This window comes from Juglans regia, chromosome 7 (assembly GCF_001411555.2).
Source record: "Juglans regia cultivar Chandler chromosome 7, Walnut 2.0, whole genome shotgun sequence".
NCBI classification, from domain to species: Eukaryota; Viridiplantae; Streptophyta; class Magnoliopsida; order Fagales; family Juglandaceae; genus Juglans; species Juglans regia.
In genome coordinates, this window is record NC_049907.1 from 15,533,471 (window position 1) to 15,554,739 (window position 21,269).

Here is a 21,269-nt window from a genome sequence, read left to right on the forward strand (position 1 = left end):
ATGGATAATTCAATTTGGAGATTTGATGTGAATAGTCAAAATTAAATTCATCTTATATTATTTTATTGTCATATAATAAAAAAATAGCTATTCCAATGTGGAGATTTATATAAATGAAATAGCTAAAAGTTAAATTCATCTTATATTCATCAAAAATATACTTTAATTTAACTATTCCAATGAGAGTGCTCTTACAAGGTAAATGCTTATGATATCTTTCCGTATTTCTGTGGGTGTCAATAATCATGTCAGTATATTACTATATTCTCCTTGGTTGTACACTTCTTCGACGTATGGTTTTATATGGTTGACGAAGGTAAATTACTCATCTGTCCTTTATATGTATAGCTTACGTCATAATAATTTTGTATTTTGAGTAAAAGAACTTTTGGTTCTTTAATGAAAAAGCAAGAGAAATACGATTGATCAAGATCCATGGATTACTTCACAAAATATGCATTTCACAAAATATTGATTCTTCATAACCAATATTTCAATTAGTGTATGGATTTTTATCAAACGGTTTGTTAGTTCTCATCTAAGCTTGATTCAATTTGTTAAACAAGTCATTACTTGAAGAGATACAATGTTGGAAACATAGAGGGGGTTTTCTTTGAGAACATTATCACTGCTAGAAGACCAGACAGACACAGAGAATCACCTTATGCTTTCAAATTATTTCAAGAAGAGTTTGAGAGGGCCACAAGATATTTTTAGTGCTATATGAAAATGATACTGAATTTGTGTTTGAATATTATAAAGATAATTGCAGTCAGGAGCACAAAGTTATATGACTACTTGTAGTTGTAAACAGTTGGAGTTCTAGAAGGGATATTTCTGTCTGACTTAATAGAGGAGTTGCGGTCTACCACTTGTTGAGGTGACGTAAGACACCCATGCTCAGTAAGATGGCAAGTGGAGTGCAGCCGTGTGGAGGCGGTAGAGCAATGGAAGGAGGTGACAGCAGGATGCATGGACAGAGGCTATTGACTGAAGTGTGCAAAACATCTAACTTCTAAAACATATAGTAAATTAAATAAAACCGAGGGAAAGGATAAGAACAGGAGGGTGAGAACAAGGGGCAGGGACTGAAGAGGAGGCAGAGTTAAGAGAGGAGGAGGGGCCTTGTAGTGGGGATCACTAGGGAGAGGCTGAGTCTTCCCTCCTCTGCAGGCACTCGTAGGGGAGGGAGAACTCACACTGGGGGAAGGCAAAAGTCTGACAGAGTAGTGGGGAGGAGAGTGAAACTTAAAATAGCTTGACCGGCAGTTGCCTAGTACTGTATGATTCTTTATAAGAGGATGAAATGTATTAAATGATATCTAGTTATATTTGAAGCTTATACGAAAAAGATAGTTTCTATGTGCCTAAAGGATACAAGGGGTGCCTAGAAAGCTTGGTACTTGGCCTTTTCTATTTCCATCCAGCAAGCTGTAGGGTAAAATATAATAATAAAAATGTGACAGAAAGTTTAAGCAACAATAGTATTTACCTTAGCTATCAAAGTAATACTTGACCTTGATCACCTAAAAGAATTAGGCCCCATAACATAGAAACTCAAATGTTTGTGTCTTTGAAGAAACGTGAATAGAACACCACATTAAATTACTTTTATTCATGAGATTTATAGTATATTACAGCTGAATTGCATAGCCTAAGAATACCTAAGCCACAGAGATTAATAGTCATATAGACATTATAAAAAGGGAAAGAAATTGAAAACAATAGTAAGAGTGAAGTCATTAGAGAGCCTGGAATACCCGACAACGATATTCTCCAAGGGCCCAGATAGGAAAAATGTTCCTGTATGCTGCATAGCTGATCATACAATTCTTGTTGAACACTCCCATGATCTCCTATATCATCAACACATGTAGAAGGCATCTATTACAATATATAAAAGTTGAAGCACTTGCCTATTTTAATTATTTTATTATTCCCTAAGTATCATACAAATACATTTACACTTCAAGCCTTTATTACACTTTATTACTCATCTCTAACACTTCCCGTCTTTTGCACTTTCCATCAACCTCCACCCTCTATTACCACTTCATTAGCTATCTCTTGCACTTATTGTGTCTTGTACTTATCACCAACTTCCACCCTTTATTACCATTTTATTAGTCATCTCTTGCACTTCCTATTAGTTACCTCTTTTTATTTTCGCAAGTTCAATTTTACCTTAAAAACGTTTAGTTTCCAGGTTATCAAAACTATTCAGTTTCCAAGTCATTAGAGGTTATTAAAATAATAGGATAACTATCTCAGCATTAATTTATTCCTTAAACACCCTTCCGTATCAAGGCTGCTCAGTTTCCAGGCTATTCGATTTTCGATTTCCAAGCTTAATTGGAAATCTGCTACACTTCCGCTTATTTCTCTACAAATCTTGGTTTTTCTACTTAAGGTTTCATTGCCATGTTGGAGAGGGATAGGCAGTTGTCATTTTTGCAGTCATTGGTGCTACTCCAAAACAATGGTGCAGCTTCTTCTTGAAAACCCATCGAATTGGGTGGTCGTGAAAGGTTCCAAAACTAGTTTCTATCATACAGATGAAACATTGTGCCAATATTGGTAGTGTTGGTGGCCATCTCTTTTGTGCAAAAAGTTGCGGTAACTGAGATTCCAGTGCCGAGCCCAACATCTAAAGCTCTCGTCTTTATACCTACTTTTTTGCATCTCTTGCAGCTTTGAATTTTGAGTTTTTCTTTTGAGCTATAACGGTCTAAGTTCAATAACCAACATAAATAGGCAACATGATGATTCATTTCTCTTTTGAACTTCCCCCTCTCTCTGTATAAACTGACAAATATGTCAAGCTTCTCATGGCTATAAAAGAGGCAGGGAATATAATAGAATTAAAAACATAATTTCCTTCACATCACGCAGGTGTACAACTAGTTGATACATAACTTTCGTGACTGTATTTCGAAAAAAATATCTAAAACCTTATGCTTGGTGATAAATATATGTGTGTGTGTGATGCAACCAGATCCAGTAATTACAATTAAGCTGTATTATGTAGCCTACAAGTACTAAGATATCAAAACCAATTAGCAGTCCTCATAATGTGTAACCCCTTTTCTCATGTCAGTCTCCATAGGATCCATCCGTCCGTCCCCAGTAACAGTTGGGACAGTTTATTTCTTCATCCAGTTTAGGTAATAGGATACTATATTTTTAGAGAAGTGTTTATTCATCATGCTTCTATCATCCTCCAATGTGGCATTATATGGTTGAGAAAATATTACTCATAACTTATCATCCAATCATTTGATAACACCTAAGGGGATGGTGATAGGATGTAGATTAAGAGGATGGTGGATAGAAATTTTCTTTTAGAGCCGGTGGAGTGGACTGTTGGCCCATTACTGTCTTTTCTCAGGAAACATGAGATAATTGAAGATTCAAGAAAATGTCTTAGATGCAAGAGAGAGGGGGGTTTACCTCTTGAGGAAAATCACCATTCTCCAATTGAGAATTTATTAATATTCTTGCCGCCCGGTGCAATGGTGTGGGATCTCTCTCAGCCTTTTTGAAAGGAGAAGGAACAAAAATCAAATATAACAATTGATACTAGAAACAAAATATAGAAGCTGACAAATTTTCACAAAAGCACCATAACCTTTTAACAGATAAACACAGTGGATGAGCAAGTTACGCATGCCACCATACTTGTCATCCACCCCAGAAACTCTTTTAACCAGGGTCTATGGTTTCTTTAGATTTTAAACTGTGCTTCTTTATAAGACAAAAATGGTAACAATAACTTAAATATTGACTTCAGCGAATCATATCATTCACTATGAAGTGTATGGGGCTTTGAAACATTGCCATTCATCCTCTCCCATTAGTTCTAGCATAACTGAAATTTTTTTCCTCCCCCTTTATATAACAACTCGGAATACAATCAAAGAAACAATATTGACAATCAGAAGGCATTTACTCTCTGCGGCAAAGAAGAATTTAATGAGGGCGAGAAAAGAAAGGAAGACTTGGAATGGGTTAATGCAATACTCTCAACATTATCATGAAACACAAACAGCTGAAGCGAAGAGGATAAATAGAGTAAAGAGGGAAAGAAAATACAATCCGTTCTACACATGTTAACCATGTTAAGCAAAGTCAATTTCGGGCCACCAAACCCTGCAACTGATGAAGCATTCGTGGTCTTGGTAGTATTCACAGTAAAGGAAAAAAACGTATTAGAAAAGTTTCACAAATTAAATCATTTTTTATTGGCACCTGGTGTTTGAGAAAACAGTCCCAACTAATCCTAGGGGTGCACAAACCCTCATTAAGGAGTTTCCCACAAACGCACCTCTAGTAATTCAAGGAGAAATTCAGCCAGTCTGATGGCCCCTAGAAATTGTTTGCACCCAAGAGCATTCAAACCTTAGACCTGGAGGGAGCATACGACCAAGACCAAGACTCTTACCACTTGAGCCAACCCCCTAGGGGTTTCTGTATCTAAGTTGTTAGAGTTAGTAATTGAAGAATGTCACATTTACCAAAAGCTAAATGCTTTGAAATGATTGACTTGCACCAAATAGAAAATAAAACTAGGGAGGAGAGGAGGGTGGTTGATTTATCTCCAAATGTACCTGCCCGGCATCAATGAGGGCCATCATAGCCCATGCAGTGTTGACTATATGTGGGCGACTGTCATTGAGATTGGTATACACCTGTTCAAGAAGATTTAAGATTGTATGCATGTAGGAGCCACAAAAGAATACAAGTAATAAATATTTTTTTTAATCAGTCAAGTAAGTAATAAATATAGTGCATATTCTTTCATTGTTTTGTATTTGAGTGATAGTTGGCAGTCATCATTTCTTGATAACTCTTCAAAATTGATGGATTCTAGAATATTTTTTTCATGGATTCTGCCATTTGGTTACCAACCACTGTTTATTGTTTAATAGATGTTACCAAATCAGAACTTTCAGACTTATTAAGAATAAAAGCTTAAGAAAATTCCTTTTCTGCCTTGTGATTGACATCATCTAGAAGCACACAATAAAGGTGAAATAGTTTTGAAGAGGCTACCTATAAATTCAAATATATTTTTTATAGGTACTTATAATTCAAATATATTCAACCACCAAAAAATGCATCAGATTTTTTTTTCCTTTGTTTCTACCACTGCTTAAGGGAGTTAAGAGATGTAACAACCTAGGGAAATATGGTAGGACTCCATGTTTTGTGACCTATGGTCAAGCCACTAGCCATGTCATGACAAGGCTGGACAGCCCCACAGCAGCCCCATGGGCATGCCAGCCATGCCAACAGCCATGCTAGCCATGCCAGCCATGCTCATGGCCCATGCCATGGGCCAGCCTAGCCCACCCATGGGCTCATGCATGCCATGGGTCAACTTGGCCCATGCCAACTATGTTATTTTCTATTATTTATTTTTATTTAATTATTTATTTTCCAATGGACCTATTGGGGGTTTCCAAGTTGTAATCCTTATAAATAGGACCATTAGGCTTTGCATTTACATCTTTTGGAAAATTCCCTAGTGGGTAGACTATTTTGTTCTTGAGATCACCATTCGGTGCTCAGGCACTTGGGCTCTTTGGGATGCAATACGTGAATCCCCTAAGAGAGAATCACACCTTGCAATTCGTGAATAGGTGTGGTTCAATCTATCTATCTTGTTCTTTTTTATCTTTAGGACGCAATTCGTGAATCCCTAAGGATCCATTAATCTTATGAGTATTTTCCATTCCATCTCTTGTCTCCCATTTTCTATCTTTGATCTTATTATTTTATGTGCATGTTCTTGAGTTGTTCTTAAGTATTCTTAGTGTTCATCCATTCCATTGCTCATTCGATCCATTCCATACCATATACTCGACCACCATAGTATTTGTCATCCTTTCCATAAGTTAGTCCACTTACCATAAATTGCCTCACTCATAACCCTTGCCCTAGCTGAAATACACATAGCCTCCACACCCACATACACCATTCGGCCAACCCTAGTGTTACCCTACTTTCCATATTAGTTCATTTTCCCATAATTGCCCTTCATCTATCATATTCATAAAATCCTAGTCATCCCATCCACTTACCATATTCGGCCATCCTAAAGACATCCACCATAAACCCTAGCCGCCCACCTCAAGTCCTATAAGGAAACTCATTCCTTTTAAGAGTCTTGACATCCTCACATTCAAATTCAAATCCCATAATTTAAGGAATTGACCATCATATTCAATTCCTTAAATTACTCATCCTACAATCTCTCTAGTCAACTATTGACTAGTCATCTTAATTCAAATTCAAATTCAAATTCAAATTCCCTTCTTCCCTCAAAGATTCTCTCCATCTTACATACTTCCTTATCTATTTCCAAATCATCCAAAATCTAGCCAACCTTCCCAAAGACCAAGTCAACCCAATCCCTTCATCTTAGCCATCCAACATCCAAAACCCTAATCCCACCTTACCATTTCGGCAACCCTAGCCAACCAAACTCTAGCATCACTCTTCCACCTCATTCCTAAACCCTAACATCATCCTAAACTCCAACCCTAAGCCAACTTTTCCAAATCTCGAAATCCACCCTAGCCACCTCACAAAATCCTAACTACACTTCACCATACCTACCCTAATCACCATCCAAGTGGCCCAAACATTAAGGGCAACCCTTAAGCCATCCCCATTGCATCAAACACCTATAATCCTAAGCCAATCTTCCAAGACCACACCAACCCTATTCTACCATAGCCCACGACAACCCTAGTTGCCTCCAACCCGAACCCTAACCTCATCTCACCTATTCAACCCTAGCCTCTATCATCTTGGCACTTCACTCAAGAACAAGTCTAGCCACCCACATTGATTTGCCTTAACCTAAACACTTAGCCTACCCAAATACATCATCATCCCATCACTCAAACACCATCTTTTTGTAGAAGGCCAAGCTAGTTGGCAAGAACACTCGGTCACCATCATCACCAAGACGAGCCCGTGGACCTTAGTATTAGGGACAAGACCGGGGTCCCTAACAAAATAGTTAGCCACGTCCACACTCTACACTTATATACTCCAAAAGGACCGGTCAAGATTCATTTGAATCGCTTATAACGCACAGTTCCATCTAGTAAAGAACCAATGTAGGACTTGGCACTCATGCAACTTTGTAATAACTAAATCATATTTCATTCACCCAATGTGGAACTTGATCAATCTGGGGCATTACAATCGCTCTACACACAAATCCTTGGCATTCTTGCCAAGGCTCACATTGCACTCTAGTGCCCCAATGCCACATGGTGTTACTAGGTTGGTTTTGGAATCATTTTTGAAGTTCAATATACCAAGCCAGGAACCGATGTGGAACTTAACACTCATACAACTCTATCAAAACTTTACCATATTTCACCCACCCAAAGTGGAACTTAACCAATCAGGAGTGTCACAAGAGGGCAACATGATCCACTAACCCCGCCCTTGCTCTCTTGCTTTCTTGTTTGCCATAACATCAAACTTTTTGCCAAAGCTTATGTATATAATCAATCACCATAACATTGAGCTTTTGATTGTCTTGGTTTCATGCTCTTGTGCATGCCTGAACATGGAGTAGATTGTGAAAGTAGCCTTATAGGAAAAAGGCAACTATTATTTGGGTCGAGGAACCAACTGGATGAGAGATTAATTCAAGCCTAGGGAATATGGTGCGTTATAATTTGGAATAAGAATGGGAGAATGCATTACAAATCATTAAGGTGATAGAAAATCTCATAATATTAGAAAATCTAAAAGGTGGACTATATCATAAGGAATGCTATAATCTCTATATGCTTGGAAGAGAAAACAAAAGATGTTCCAAATGATAAGATCACAAAACCTTGTCCTGACATGATAGGTAACTTTCTCCCCAACCACCTGAAGCAATCTCTTTGGACAACAGATAGTCACATGCTTTTCTGATGTTCGAGCAATTCTCGTATGTCTTTCCAGCAGCTACCAACCCCTTTATACCAAACCACCCACCATAGGTGAAGCACACTCCCCAGGATCCATACCTATTTAAAACATTTATATTAATTGGCTGCAAGAAATTTCGTAATGACTGCCCAAAACAATTCCAAGATATATAAGAGACAAGATTAACTGGATGCACAGATACAATTTTCTTTTTGATAAGTAGATACAAATTAAAAGTAGGAGAGAATAGTCACTGAGAGGAAAAAATTCATTCAACCAAAATCCAAGATGCAAGTAGAAAAATAATGCGGAAACAAACCAAGAGCCATCTGGTGCTTGTATTTTTTCAATGAACTGTGCAGCTTTCGCAATACAATTTTCTATTTCTTCCCTCCTATGCCCAGGATATAATTTCTTGAATAATGTGAGCGCTTGAATTGCTGCTGACGTACATTCAGCATATCTACATAGTCACTCCAGGCAACATAGCATTAGATTTTTTTCTCCCATTAAGGTAATATATAATTAGAAACATGGAAAATGAATTGGGACAAAATCTTACGGGTAATCTATGACAATATCACCAAAAGTTTCAGCGGGATTGATTAACTGAAGATGGAGCAAAAACAACAGACAATGAAAACAGTCTCAGTGCCATCCAAATAAATAGCAGCATAGGATAATATGACCAAAGCTAATAAAGCTGACTACAAGCTAAGAACGTTTGGTTCAGCATTGCATTACATTATAACATAGCAAGCACTTCATAAACATCACCTGACAACACTTACAAAGCCTCCAGTAATAAGCAAGATTAGGCCTTCTAAAAGGGCTAGTCAAATCCTGACTTAATACAACAGACTTATGTGAGTTAATCATCTGTACATTTATGCTTTAATGCAGTCTGCACCTTGCTCCATTGCTATAAATCAACTGCAATAATCCATCATCAACTATATATAACTTTCAGTCTTCCTAGCAATCTACACATGCATAACAATATCACGCATATGCAAACATTCACGCGCATGCACATTTGGGTAATCTACGATCGTTGGGCCATCAACCAGGGCTGACATAGAATTAGGATGTCAATAGGCAATAGCACCTTTCAATTTCTTGTAAGAAAATATCACCTTTGAAGCCAATGACCAAAGCTCTGAGTTCCACAACATAGAAAAAGGTCAATTTGTTATGATCCTGAGAGTTAAAGGTTTAACCAAATTAGTATCCAACAATCCTAGGGCATTTGGATCAATGGTTGGGTTTTTAACAATTCATATCAAAGCAGGGACCACGTCACGAGTTCAAGTCATAGAGGGGGCGACCTATAGGCTGGATTAAAATGTCTTGGTACTATGGGCGTAGTGTTAAGTCATTGAATACTAATAGATGAGTGAAGCCACCAAAAGGGAAAATGCTACTACCAAGTCAGTTTCGATAGAGTGGGCCGCCGTGGACGTCGGATTCGGAAGCGTGGTGGAATGTTATGATCATGAGGATTAAAAGTTTAACCAAATTAAATCCAATAGTCCTAGGGCCTTTGGATCAATGGTTGGGTCTTTAACACTTTTACTCCAAAATGTAGTTTTTAGAGGATTTAGGATTTTAGAATCTTTCCACAGTCAAAGTTCAGTTTCCAATTAAGGTTATCATGGACATTGTCCAGATCAGTGGGACAGGATATCTTATTTGTTTGTATGTTGGAGTTATTAAGTCAATGGGCTTTTAACTATTAAGATCAATTTAATATACAAAACATAGCACAATCTTAACGATCAGATCAACTTTGGTGCAAATTACAAAAACCTAGAAGTTTACAATGCCTTTTTTTAAGTTTATAATGCATATTGTAAAAGCAATGATGTTTTTTTTTTATAAGTAAAAATATTATATATATCAAAAAGGAGTAACCAAGTACACTGATATATACAAGAAAACACCTTGCCCATTGACCCCAATGACCCAAAAAACCCGAGAAAAACAACCCAAAATACACCAACCCCAACCCCAACCCCTTGTTTCCTATTGAACTAAAACACTACCCGAAAACCCAACCCCAACCCCTTATTAACTAAAACTTGACTATCCCTCCTTTTGGACTTCCCTCTAGTTGAGTTGTCACCCTTAACGTTGTAGTTGATTGCCCAATGAAGACGTTGTAACTCCCTGCTACATTGGGGTGTTGAGTTAAGTTATGAATTGTAGTATTTTGTTGGTCTTATTGAGATTGGTTTAACTTTTTAGGTTAAAATGTATGAAGTAAGTTGAGATGAGTTTAACTTTTTTATGAGAAGTTGAAAAAGTAGTGGATCCCATCAATGGTTGGTTTGAGATGAATTGAGTTTGGTCCAACAACCAAACACAACCTTAGTCTTGTGAGCGGGGTCTACAAGATAATTTCGAAGGTCCTTGCTAATCGTATGAGCAAGGTGATGAAGCGAATTATTTCTAAGCCCCCAATGCCTGTGTTCAAGGGAGACAAATTCTTGATTCAGTGCTTATTGCTAATGAATGCCTTGACAGTCGTATGAGGAAGGGAGTTCCTGGTGTCCTTTGCAAGCTTGATATGACAAAGGCATTTGATCATGTGAATTAGGACTTCCTTTTCTATTTGCTTGGGAGATGCAGTTTTGGGGAAAGGTGGTGTTTGTGGTTTAGGCATTGTGTTTGCACTGCCCAATTCTCAGTGTTGGTTAATGGTAATCCTGTTGGTTTTTTTCATAGCTCGCGTGGTTTGAGACAAGGGGGCCCTTTATCTCCTGTCCTTTTTGTCATTATTACGGAGGCACTGGGTCAGATGGTGGAGGCCATTGTTGGGGGGGATTCTTTCAGGCTTCTCGGTTGGTAATGCCATTAGTGGGTCTATTACCCTTTCGCATATTTTTTTTACAGATGACACTCATTTTTTGTGATGCGGACCGTGTCAAATTCAAGCTTTAAGGGCTATGTTATTATTTTTTGAAGTTGTAGTGGGCCTCAAGATGAACCTTGAAAGTTGGAGTTGGTTCTGGTGGGGTTGGAGCGTAACATCAATAGTTTGGTAAGTTTGTAGGGCTATAAAACTGCTTGTTTTCCTATGAAATACTTGGGCCTTCCATTGGGAGCGCCTTTTAAGGCTAGTGCTTTGGGACAAGGTTGTTAAGAACATTGAGAAACGGTTGGCTGGTTGGAAGAGATTATATCTACTAAAGGGGGCAAACTTACTCTTATTAAGAGTACCCTCTCCAATCTTCCCATATATTTCCTATCATTGTTTCCACTGCCTTAGGGGTGGCCAACCAGATTAAGAAGTTGTTTCGTGCTTTTTTATGGGGTGGTATGGAAGGGGAAACTAAATTCCATCTTATTAGTTGGAATAAAGTTTGTTCTCATATTTCAGTTGGAGGGTTAGGGGTTCGCAACCTGAGAACCTTTAATAAGGTTTTATTGGGAAAGTGACTATGGAGGTATCAATCGGAAGGAGAGTCGCTTTGGAGGGAGGTCATTGATCGAAAGTATGGAAGTGCTAGGGCAGTTGGGTTTCTAATGAAGTTCGGGGGTTTATGGTGTGGGACTATAGAAGTTCATTAGAAAGGGCTGAGAGAGTTTTGTTAGTCGTCAGTTATGATGTTGGAGAGGGATCTAGGATCCGTTTCTAGTTTGACATTTGGTGTGGTGATCGGGCCCTCAATGGTGTGTTTCAAGATATTTTTCGATTGGCTTCTAATTAGTTTGCTGCAGTTTCTGATTTGCTTTGTTATTATAATGGCTCGATTCAGCGGGATATTCGTTTAACTAGAGTTGTACATGATTGGGAGATTGACAAAGTCTCAGCTTTTTATTCTCTTTGAGGCTTAGTGGTAATGTTGAGGATAGGATGATGTGGAAGTCTAAGGGGTTGTTTGGGAATAGGTTTCATCTCATCTCATTCCCAAATATCACTCAAACACAAAAACTTTTCAATTTCAAATATTCAACTTTTTCATCTAATATTACCTAATCATTACAACTTTCTCAACCTTACAAACAAAACACAAAAAATAATTTAACTTTTTTAAATCCCAAAACAAAAATTATATTCTAATAATATTTTAATTTTACAATATTTTTATTCAACTTTTTCTCTCATTTCCCAAAACCCAATAAAACATTATAACTCAAACGATTTCACTACTATTCACAAACTATTTCATTATTATTCACAGATTTCTCATCTCATCTCATCTCATTCCCCAAGCATTTCCTTAAGGGGTGTAAAAATTTCACTGTTCGTTCATACTATAAGCTGTTGACTTCTCAAAATAGTCCTCATTTTCCTTGGAAGTGTATTTGGAGGTCTCATGTGCCTTCCAAAGTTGCTTTTTTCCATTTGGACTGCCTCTCTTGGGAAACTTTTGACATTGGATAACTTAAGGAAGCGGGGTATTATAGTTATGGATTCGTGTGTCATGTGTAAAAAGAATGGGAAATCCATGGATCATCTTCTCTTGAATTGTGAGGTGGCAAGGGCTTTTTGGGATGGCATTTTTCATAGAATTGGCTTGCTTGGGTGATGCCTTTGAGAATGGTTGATCTTTTAGCATGCTGGAACGAGCTTCAGGGGTGCTCTCAAGTGGATGCAGCTTGGAAGATGGTTCCTTTGTGTGTCATGTGGTGCATTTGGATGGAAATGAATGAGCGGTGTTTCAATGACAATGAGCGTACTTTGGAGCAACTCTAGAGTTTCTTTGTGCACTCTTTGCTGTTTCTGCTTTAGTGATTAATGGCTCTTCCGTTCATGATTTTCTAATGTTGCTTTTCATGTCCTAAAATGTATTTAGGTGTTTTCTTTAATATACTTCCTGTATGCATGACCTTCACCTATACATTAGCTTCTAACAAAATTTCTTCTTGCTTATCAAAAAAAAAGTTGAAATTTCTATTAATCAGTAATGTAGCATGATCTACATGTTATCAAATTGAGTTTGCTACACATAAGCCGGTGTGGTGTGTAGGACTCGTTATAACTTTAAAAAAGTTAAAACATCAGCAATGTGCTGGGTGTAAAAAAAATAAGGCTTATAAATAGATTTTCTCTACCAAAATTTCATTCCAAATACTCTGATGGTTTTTCTTTCTCCAATGGGCTAGTCAGCATCACAAAGTCAGTACAATCAAAGTCAAAAAAGGCCCTGGAGACAAGTCATATGCTATATGTTTATGAACACAAAAAATGGAAAACATGAAGCCAGCTTTTATATAAAGCTCTTTATACAGAGGTACGTACTTGGCATTCATTCAAACTTTCAGGACAGAAAAAAATTCAAGGAAAGACAAATAATTTGAAGTGAAAAGTAGAATCTACAAAAGATGCCTTGAGCACTTATAGCAGCTACCTCTAACCACTGGTAGGATCTAGTCAATTCATAAGTTGCAAAGCCGCCATCAGTATTCTGCAGTTCTTCCAGAAAAAGGCAACCATTAGAGAATCATTCTAATATACCTGAAACCAAATTGGATATGCGATCTGCCAACAATTGCTGAGACAAACAGGCTGAAAAAAATTAATGAAAGAAAAGCAGAACCAACACTCAAATGAGGTTCCTATCGTTCAGAAATGTTTATAGAGAATTCATTTCTTTAATGAATAATATCAAACTTCTAAGGGCACCACAATTGTCTTATGCTTTTTGACAACTTCATGTGTATGTTTCTGCAATGGTAAACATAAAAAACTATATGCTAATAACAAATTATAACACAGCATACCTAGTCAACCCAGACTCTCAAGGCATCATGAATAAACATATGTGTAGAAAAAAACAGAGGGTGGGTAAACTACATTCTTTCTTGGAGGAACTCATTCTCCTCTTCCATCACTATTCAGAACTTTTTTTACCAAAAAAAAAAAAAACACTATAAGCATGAGAATTGGAAAGTTAACAAGATATATTCATTAATGCAGGCAATCAAATGATAACAATTTAACACTACCGCCAAGCAACCCTTAAGCACAGTACCACCAACACCAACCAAAAACTTTTCAATCCTTATAAATACTTAAGAAAGCCTGAGCTGATGACAGAAATGGTCAACTAGCAATTAGTCTGGCAGTTCATGCACATCTAATTAACTACTCTCAGTTCTATACTCACTGCTATTGAGGCGGGCACTTACTTGAAACGAAATCAAGATTTAAAAAGAGCAGGGAGTTAAAGCATCTTACTTGGGCAATAACCTACAATGCTAAGGGAGGTAGTTCGAGTCGAGGGAGGACAGGACCAGTTGTATTATGAAGCCTTCCTCCGTCCTTGTAGGAAGGGGTGGAGTATTAGTTTCGGGTGTAGTATGTAGAATGGTTCTATTTAGCTTCTAAGGGAGTTTTGGGTGGAGGAGTCTTAGTTTTGTGGAAACAAAGGGTTGGGGTGTTGCAGTGAGTTGCTTTGCTGTGGGGAGGTGCGTTTTGTCCCAATCGGGCTTGGTGTATATTGGATGGACTTAATGTTCATTAGGGGTTCCTATAATGGGCCAAGTGTTCTCTCTTGTATACACCCAGCTTACTTGGTTCTGCCTATTGATATTAATAAATTTTTACTTATAAAAAAAAAAAAAAACTACTCTCAGTTCTAGCGAGATTAGCAACGCCTTGAGATGACTAGCTGAAGTCAACTCTAATGCCCCTATTAAGTATGAGCTAGCATGTCTTTCTCCAGCCCTTAAATGGTACTCTTTTAGCCTCTTATGTTATAAATATTGATTGTGTACTTATATCAGACTTCCAATACCTGAGCTACCAGTATTGCAACATAACTAATCATTACCTGTAAGGAAAGGATAACATGTACAGCATCATATAGCCGCTTCATATCTAATGATTCCCCAACTGTCTCTGATGGAAATCTTGATAGCAGTAACACAGCCTGCATGAGGAAAAAGTCTTAAAACATTTTATTAGTTTGTAAGTTCTGGAACTTCCTGTTCACACATCACCTTCAATCCTTCTGCTGTGCAGTCAGAAATAGGCCATCCATGATCTGCAGTTGAGAATGGCCAAGCACCTTTTGAAATGTGACGATACCAGAAATTTAGATCTCCAGGACAATCTTCTAAGACCTTCAAAGAAAACAGAGCACGATTAGTCAAATGATTAATTTTCAAGATATAGCAAGATTTCTACAAAAGGGAACCTGGGAATCCTTTATGTACTCGTGAGCTTTTCTTAAAGTTGGTCCATATTGTTCAGCAATGTTAGTTGATATAATTGCTTGGACCGCAAAAGCAGTATCCCATAATTGACTTCCATTGTAACCCTGCATCCATGTTGTTATTACAATACAAGGTGGTATAAATATAATTCAATATTCAAGGAACTGAAATGCAATTGTGGCCTGTATTGTCCTTCATTTAATAATTAGATGCTCCAAAAGATACAAACTTCGAACTAACAAAGTGTTTATATAGGAGGGTGGGGAGAGTTGAGAGAGAGAGAGAGAGAGATTCATTAAGTCAGGCAGACTGTATAAGACTATTACCAGACCTGCATTTTCATGCCATCTTCAGCAATCCACAGATAATCAAAGATTCTTGGAAGATGCAATTTGAATGCCTCCGAGTTTGGATTTTCCACCCAACAACAAAGCATATTTAACACCTGCATAATCCACAAAATAAACAGTCAATTAGCTCTATGGAACAAATAGAGAATGCAGATAGTGGCCCTAAACGGTGTAGAGCTACGGAAACTTACTGGCTTTAACTCTTTATTAACTCATATAACTGTTGACTATCAACAATTTTCCTCATAGATTCGTATTAACTTTTTTAGCATGTTGAAATGCTGCTCTCAAGTTCCCATATCAAAAACCAAATAAATAAACAAGAAGAGCAGAAACAACAATTCATGATGTATACCTTGTTAACAGGCCCTATGCATATATACCGAGTATTTTCATCTTCATAGTGGATATGCTGCATTACAGTGTGCAGAGCCTTATCCCTCAATCTATTCGCAGGCCAGCGCATAAAAATAGGTTCACATGCGTAGTAAAGAGATCCCCATAGGACATCCTGAACCAATGGATGGGGGTAGTATAGATCTTCCTAACAATATGCAAAACAAAAGACAATGTGAATCACAAAAGAAGTTGCATATGAACTCTTATTTATGAAATACAAGTGCGCTCGCACATTAATGTAGCTATAAAGTATATTCATGTCCATGAAAAGAACAATAGTTGAAGTTCACTGCATTTGATAGACAACAATAGGAAAAATGAAATAAAAATAGGAATGAAACCAAGACAGTGTCAGCAAGGGACAAAAAACAGCTAAATTGCAGGTGACCAACGATGAGATTCTGAGCTGAGAAGAGCTATGGGAATACGACACATTACAGTGAAGAATGGCTTTCAAGTTCAATCTTATTATAAGGTCCTCAGGTTGGGAGATTCCAGTTCAATCTTTGGAAAGTATGTCAGTCAAAGATCAACCACAAAGTAGCGTTCTTCACTTGGACAATAGCTTTGGGGAAGATCTTTACAAGAAAAATGGAATGATCACAGCAGATTGGTTAAATCCAATGCAGAGATGCTAGATCAACTGTTTCTTCATTTTTATATTGCTGGAGAAATGCAGTCTCTTTTATTTTGCTTGTTTGGGGTTAGGTGGATTATGCCAAGGATGGTAATTGACCAACTGAAATAGTAAAAAAGGACTGCTTAGAGGGATGTGAACTATTGCTTATGAGGCTAAAAGCTATTGTTCTTGAGGTCTCTCTATGATTGAACAACGGCCAGAACATCACTATCTTCTCAAATATGTCACAATACTTTGAGATTTTGAATTGTAGACACTAGGTTTTGTTTATAATGTTCCTTTTTATGCATCTCATTTGCAAGGATTGCACCTCGGGTAGCGATAGCCTAACAACTCGTTCACAATTGATAGACAACTTTAAATATAATAATATTTTTTATTATATTTAAACACATCAAATCAAAAGAACAAGTCAAAATAAAATTTAAAATAATATTATTTTATTACATAGTTGTATACAAATTGTTATTTAGTAGTAATTTTATAATTTTTCTTACACTAGGGATGGAAATGGATCAGGTTCACTTGGACCCCCCCCCAATAATAGTAAGGCTTTGGGATAGAAAACCATGATGCAACTCGGGTTTGGGCCAGAGCAAGATTCTAAGTGATCCCCACCAGAATCCAACCCGACTCTGCAGTATTTAGTTTCCGTTGCTATTTTAGAACTTGATCCAATCAATATCACATTAGAATATCAATTGATGTAAATATAAATGCCTAATCTGAAACTGCAGGTTTAGGCAACACATCTTCAGAAAATTCAATCATGCTTTCCATTAAGTAATTGGAATGTAGGGTAAATGTCTAAGACTAGTTCTGTACTCCTCTTCACACAAAAGCACAGATGCACAAGCCAACCAAACACACAAGGTGCAGTGGCTGAATATAATCAAACTTGAAGAGTTGCATTGTTAATAAGCAAAAGGGTTTGTAGAGCAGATTTCGTTAAATTAGAAGAATCCTAGCCCTAACAATCAGCAGCATGGCTGTGCTTGTGACCGGTCTTTCTGTGCTCACAACAGTTCTTTGCAATCATGGTATGTTACCAGAAATAGGAATGCAAACGTCCCAATAAAAATCTTCACCCTGTTTAAAAGATGTGCAAGATGTATCTTTGAACCAATAAATTAATCTAGCCTTTGGGTCTGAATGTGAATCCTTAACCATGCCATTTATAGAAATTTAATCCTTCCAGCTTATTTCCTGATGAACCTAACTCTCTCAAAGAGAGATGTTTTTCTGTACAAGTAATTAAATCTTATTCTTGATTAGAAAAAAAAAATTAAATCTTATTCAAAGCATGAAGAGGCAAAACCCAAAGTATACAGGAAATATATATATACACCCAACTAATTAATGAGAAGAAGGAAAATAACAAAAATCCTAGAAATCTAAGAAGCAGAAAAAATCTTCTGCCAAAAATATATCTAAGTCATAAACAAACCATAGCCGGCCCTATACATGAAAAAACAAAAAACAAATATTTCTGTTATGGAGATGTAGATCATATGTATTTCCATAATGACATCAAATATGTATCTAATACAGGGACAGTAGCTATTTTAAAGCATCCCTTCTTCCTAGAGTTTAAAGTGAATGGAAGTTTACATGATTCAAATCATTTCTATGTGCTATAGGAAGAGCTCAAGAAAAGAAGAAAAAGTAATATCATGTGGAAGGTAAAGGTTAAATCTGTTATATTTTATATTTTATGAGCTAATCTTTAATACTTAAAGTAGACAAAAAGCTAGCTCTCTCCAACCTTTGCACAAAGATTGCGAGCCTCATTCCAGTCGATTTCATGATAGGGGACCGTATATAGCTCCTTTCTCAAAGATTGGACAGTGGGTGTTAAAGGACCAACAAACCTCTTCCCATATAAATATGACATGGGCAAATACACCATTCGACAATGACACCACATCCTTCCTGTAAGAAAATACGTAAATGCATCACCAGGAAGCTCAGGACATCATTTGCCACTCATGACTCAAAGTTCTGAGTTGTAATGTAAAAATATGCAGATTCAACAAATTTTTAATGATCTCATTGTAAGCAACACATGATACTTTTTCAACAATGAGGCTGAATATCTCATGTTGATAATGTAAGAATGAATATTTAAGTAGCAACCTGGATGGATTGGGATAAGGTAAGGGCAAAGCCATACTTCTGGTGGCAGTGGATTATTCCCAGACCATTCATACACCCCAAGTACCTGAAACCAGTGGCAATCAGTCACCAGTTAGCTAATATTTTCAAGGCATTACCTTTCTGGTACAATCTAATAAAAGCTAGTTCGGAGCTCATACTGAAAGCCACATTTTCCCCCACGAAGTGATTGCAGTTGCACCACCATGATCCAAGATCCATGTCCGTGCTTTTTCTGTTGCCCCTACTCCATCTGCAGCTCCTTCACCAAGCAATCTCAAACTAACATAATTTAGTGCAGTGCCAAACATGGTGCTTGGGCCCTCAATATGTAGACCCCACCCCCCATCTTTATTCTGCAATTAGATGTGTCACCATTGAACCTTTGTGTTTATCAATGATACAAGTGCTACTACTGAGTTCAATTTGTAAGGCTTTCATCAATAACATGAGAAATTATTTAGGTATTGAGGAATATAATTTTTAAATAGAATTCCGTCTATATTGAAGCCAAAGAGATTACATTATTAGCTTTCTTTTGTTTTTTAATTAACACATGAAAATAGAGTTTCAAGTGGAAAAGGAGACATAAAATGTTAATGTTGGAAGAAAATATTCTTGCCTGATGATTGTAGAGATATCTGCAGATCTCACGTTGATGTTCTTTTGATAAGATGGCATTTAGAGCACCAGTAATTGAAAGAGTAATCACCTGTCGAAATTGATAAGAAGGATTATCAGCTCACAATCACTCTCCTGGCACAAATCATAAAGCAAGTGAAAGCACGACACTCTTATTCTAACTCTTTTTTTCTCTTTTTCTTCTTTTGGGGTTTCTGTTTTTTGCTAAGGCAAAAAGGTATCGAATTCCTTGTGAAAAGCTTTTTTTTATCAAATTCCTTGTGAAAAATGCCATGAAAGTCTGAATCAAATATGCAAATTTTAAAACATGCAATACTGTGCTCACAAATTCAGACAGAATACATAAAATAGTCACTTTTTGATACACAAATTTATGGAGAAGACTTCTTTCTCTCATTATTACCAAACCAGGAATTAGAAACATGGGACCCCCATAATCCCCTGGCCAATGACCGTCATGTGCCTGGATGGTCGAGTAGAAACTTATGGCCCTTTGTAAGGTCATAGTTACTGACTCCTCTCTGATCTCTCCTGTATCTTCAATTTTGATGTGTGGTATATTTTCTAAAGCAGGTTTCTCCTTTGCAAACTGCATTTCAGAAAGAAACGTCATGTTAAATACTGAGAATAAACTATAACAGAAAGAAAGTCCAAAAAAACCAAGACAGACACATATATAGGGCCTCATTTTATTTAAGTTCAAAGTGCATAAGTTTCCCTTGCTCATGTTATAAAGGAATGAAACAATATGTAACAGAAAAAATGGAAAGGAAATTAATGGAATGGAATGAATAGAATGAACTGAAAGGAATGGTATGAAATAGAATGGAATCTATCTTGTTTGGATGTTTTAAAAGGAATAAATGGATCGGAATAAAAAAGTAAATTGCTTAGAAGCATATAATAAAAATAAATATTTTATAATAACATTACTGTCATGCCATTTTCTTAAATTTCCTTTTTTCAATTTATTAGTAACTTATTGATATGAACTTTCAAATACCACTTTCATTTAATAATTATAATGATAGACTTGCAAATATAATTTTCACTTGATAATTTTATAAATACGAAATTCTTTTGCAACCAAACAAGAAAATATACTATGAATCTATTATTATTATCTTTCTCACCATACAACCATCTAAACAAAGCATTTATCAAAGGAACACGTAGAGAGAGAATGAAAAGAAAAATTAAGAAGAATCTACGAGTGAAAATGACAGAGAGATAGATTAGTATGTTAACAAAATATAAAGAGAACAATACGACCTTTGGTCAATCTTCTATTAATTCTTATTACATTCCCTCTCATTCTTACAGTTTCGTAGGGAATCAAGTAAACTACGAGAGAAATGGAGGGAATGACAGTTCCCTCTACCTTCATAGAAACCTTCCAGAGAGGGTCCTGACCGTATATTCTTCCAGTTAGTGTCCCTGCCACTAGTCTTGACCGTATATTCTTCTTAACCACTAGCCAGTGGTTTCAAGAAAACTGAGAAACGCCACTAGGGAAATATCTAACGGAAAAAGGAACAGAATATGGTTTACCTATTATGATGATCACAGACCCCATATCATATAACCAAACAAGAACAACAAAGAATTATCGCATTTGGGATTCTGAGCTGACCTGAATCCGCATGAGGAGGTCGGAGCTGTGCCGCTTGTCAAAGCGTCTTTCGGAGAAATCCCGGCGAGCATCTTCGATCTGCTGAAGCTCTTCAGGGGTGCCGAGCTCTGGGTGAAATTCCCACACTTGGCGGCCCAGGTGGTTGTTCAGACTCCTCAGCCATCTTTCGGTGCCGCTACCGCCACCATCTTCTCCGACTGTCTCAGCACCGATGTTCAGCTTCCACATTGCACACTCTGTTGAAGAATTCTCTTTCCCGGGAAATGGAAGAGATTGAAAAGGAGAGGAAGAGGAGCCTGACACCCTGTTTTTCCCACTCTTCCACTTGATTAGAGAGAAT

General features: G+C 37.1%; 1 protein-coding gene across 1 annotated transcript; it reads right to left on the reverse strand.

The window, feature by feature from the left end:
• Nucleotides 1-1,579: 1,579 nt before the first annotated feature.
• LOC109002864 (cycloartenol synthase) lies at nt 1,580-21,269 on the reverse strand. Its single transcript, XM_035692532.1, has 18 exons — nt 20,930-21,269; nt 19,700-19,885; nt 19,277-19,366; nt 18,816-19,010; nt 18,637-18,721; nt 18,266-18,432; nt 15,817-16,005; nt 15,443-15,556; nt 15,093-15,215; nt 14,896-15,018; nt 14,727-14,825; nt 13,302-13,358; nt 8,507-8,553; nt 8,264-8,407; nt 7,865-8,042; nt 4,608-4,688; nt 3,451-3,534; nt 1,580-1,856 (listed from the first exon to the last, which is right to left on the reverse strand). The coding sequence occupies exons 1-18, from the start codon at nt 21,155-21,157 to the stop codon at nt 1,743-1,745; spliced, it is 2,304 nt and encodes a 767-aa protein (XP_035548425.1). The 5' UTR covers nt 21,158-21,269; the 3' UTR covers nt 1,580-1,742.

Coding starts and splice junctions, on each gene's coding strand:
- LOC109002864 (XM_035692532.1), bottom strand. CDS start 21,157: ATGTGGAAGCTGAACATCGGTGCTGAGACAGTCGGAGAAGATGGTGGC. Junction 19,011..19,276: donor GATATCTCTACAATCATCAG/GCAAGAATATTT, acceptor ATCTAATTGCAG/AATAAAGATGGGGGGTGGGG. Junction 8,408..8,506: donor GATATTGTCATAGATTACCC/GTAAGATTTTGT, acceptor GTGACTATGTAG/ATATGCTGAATGTACGTCAG.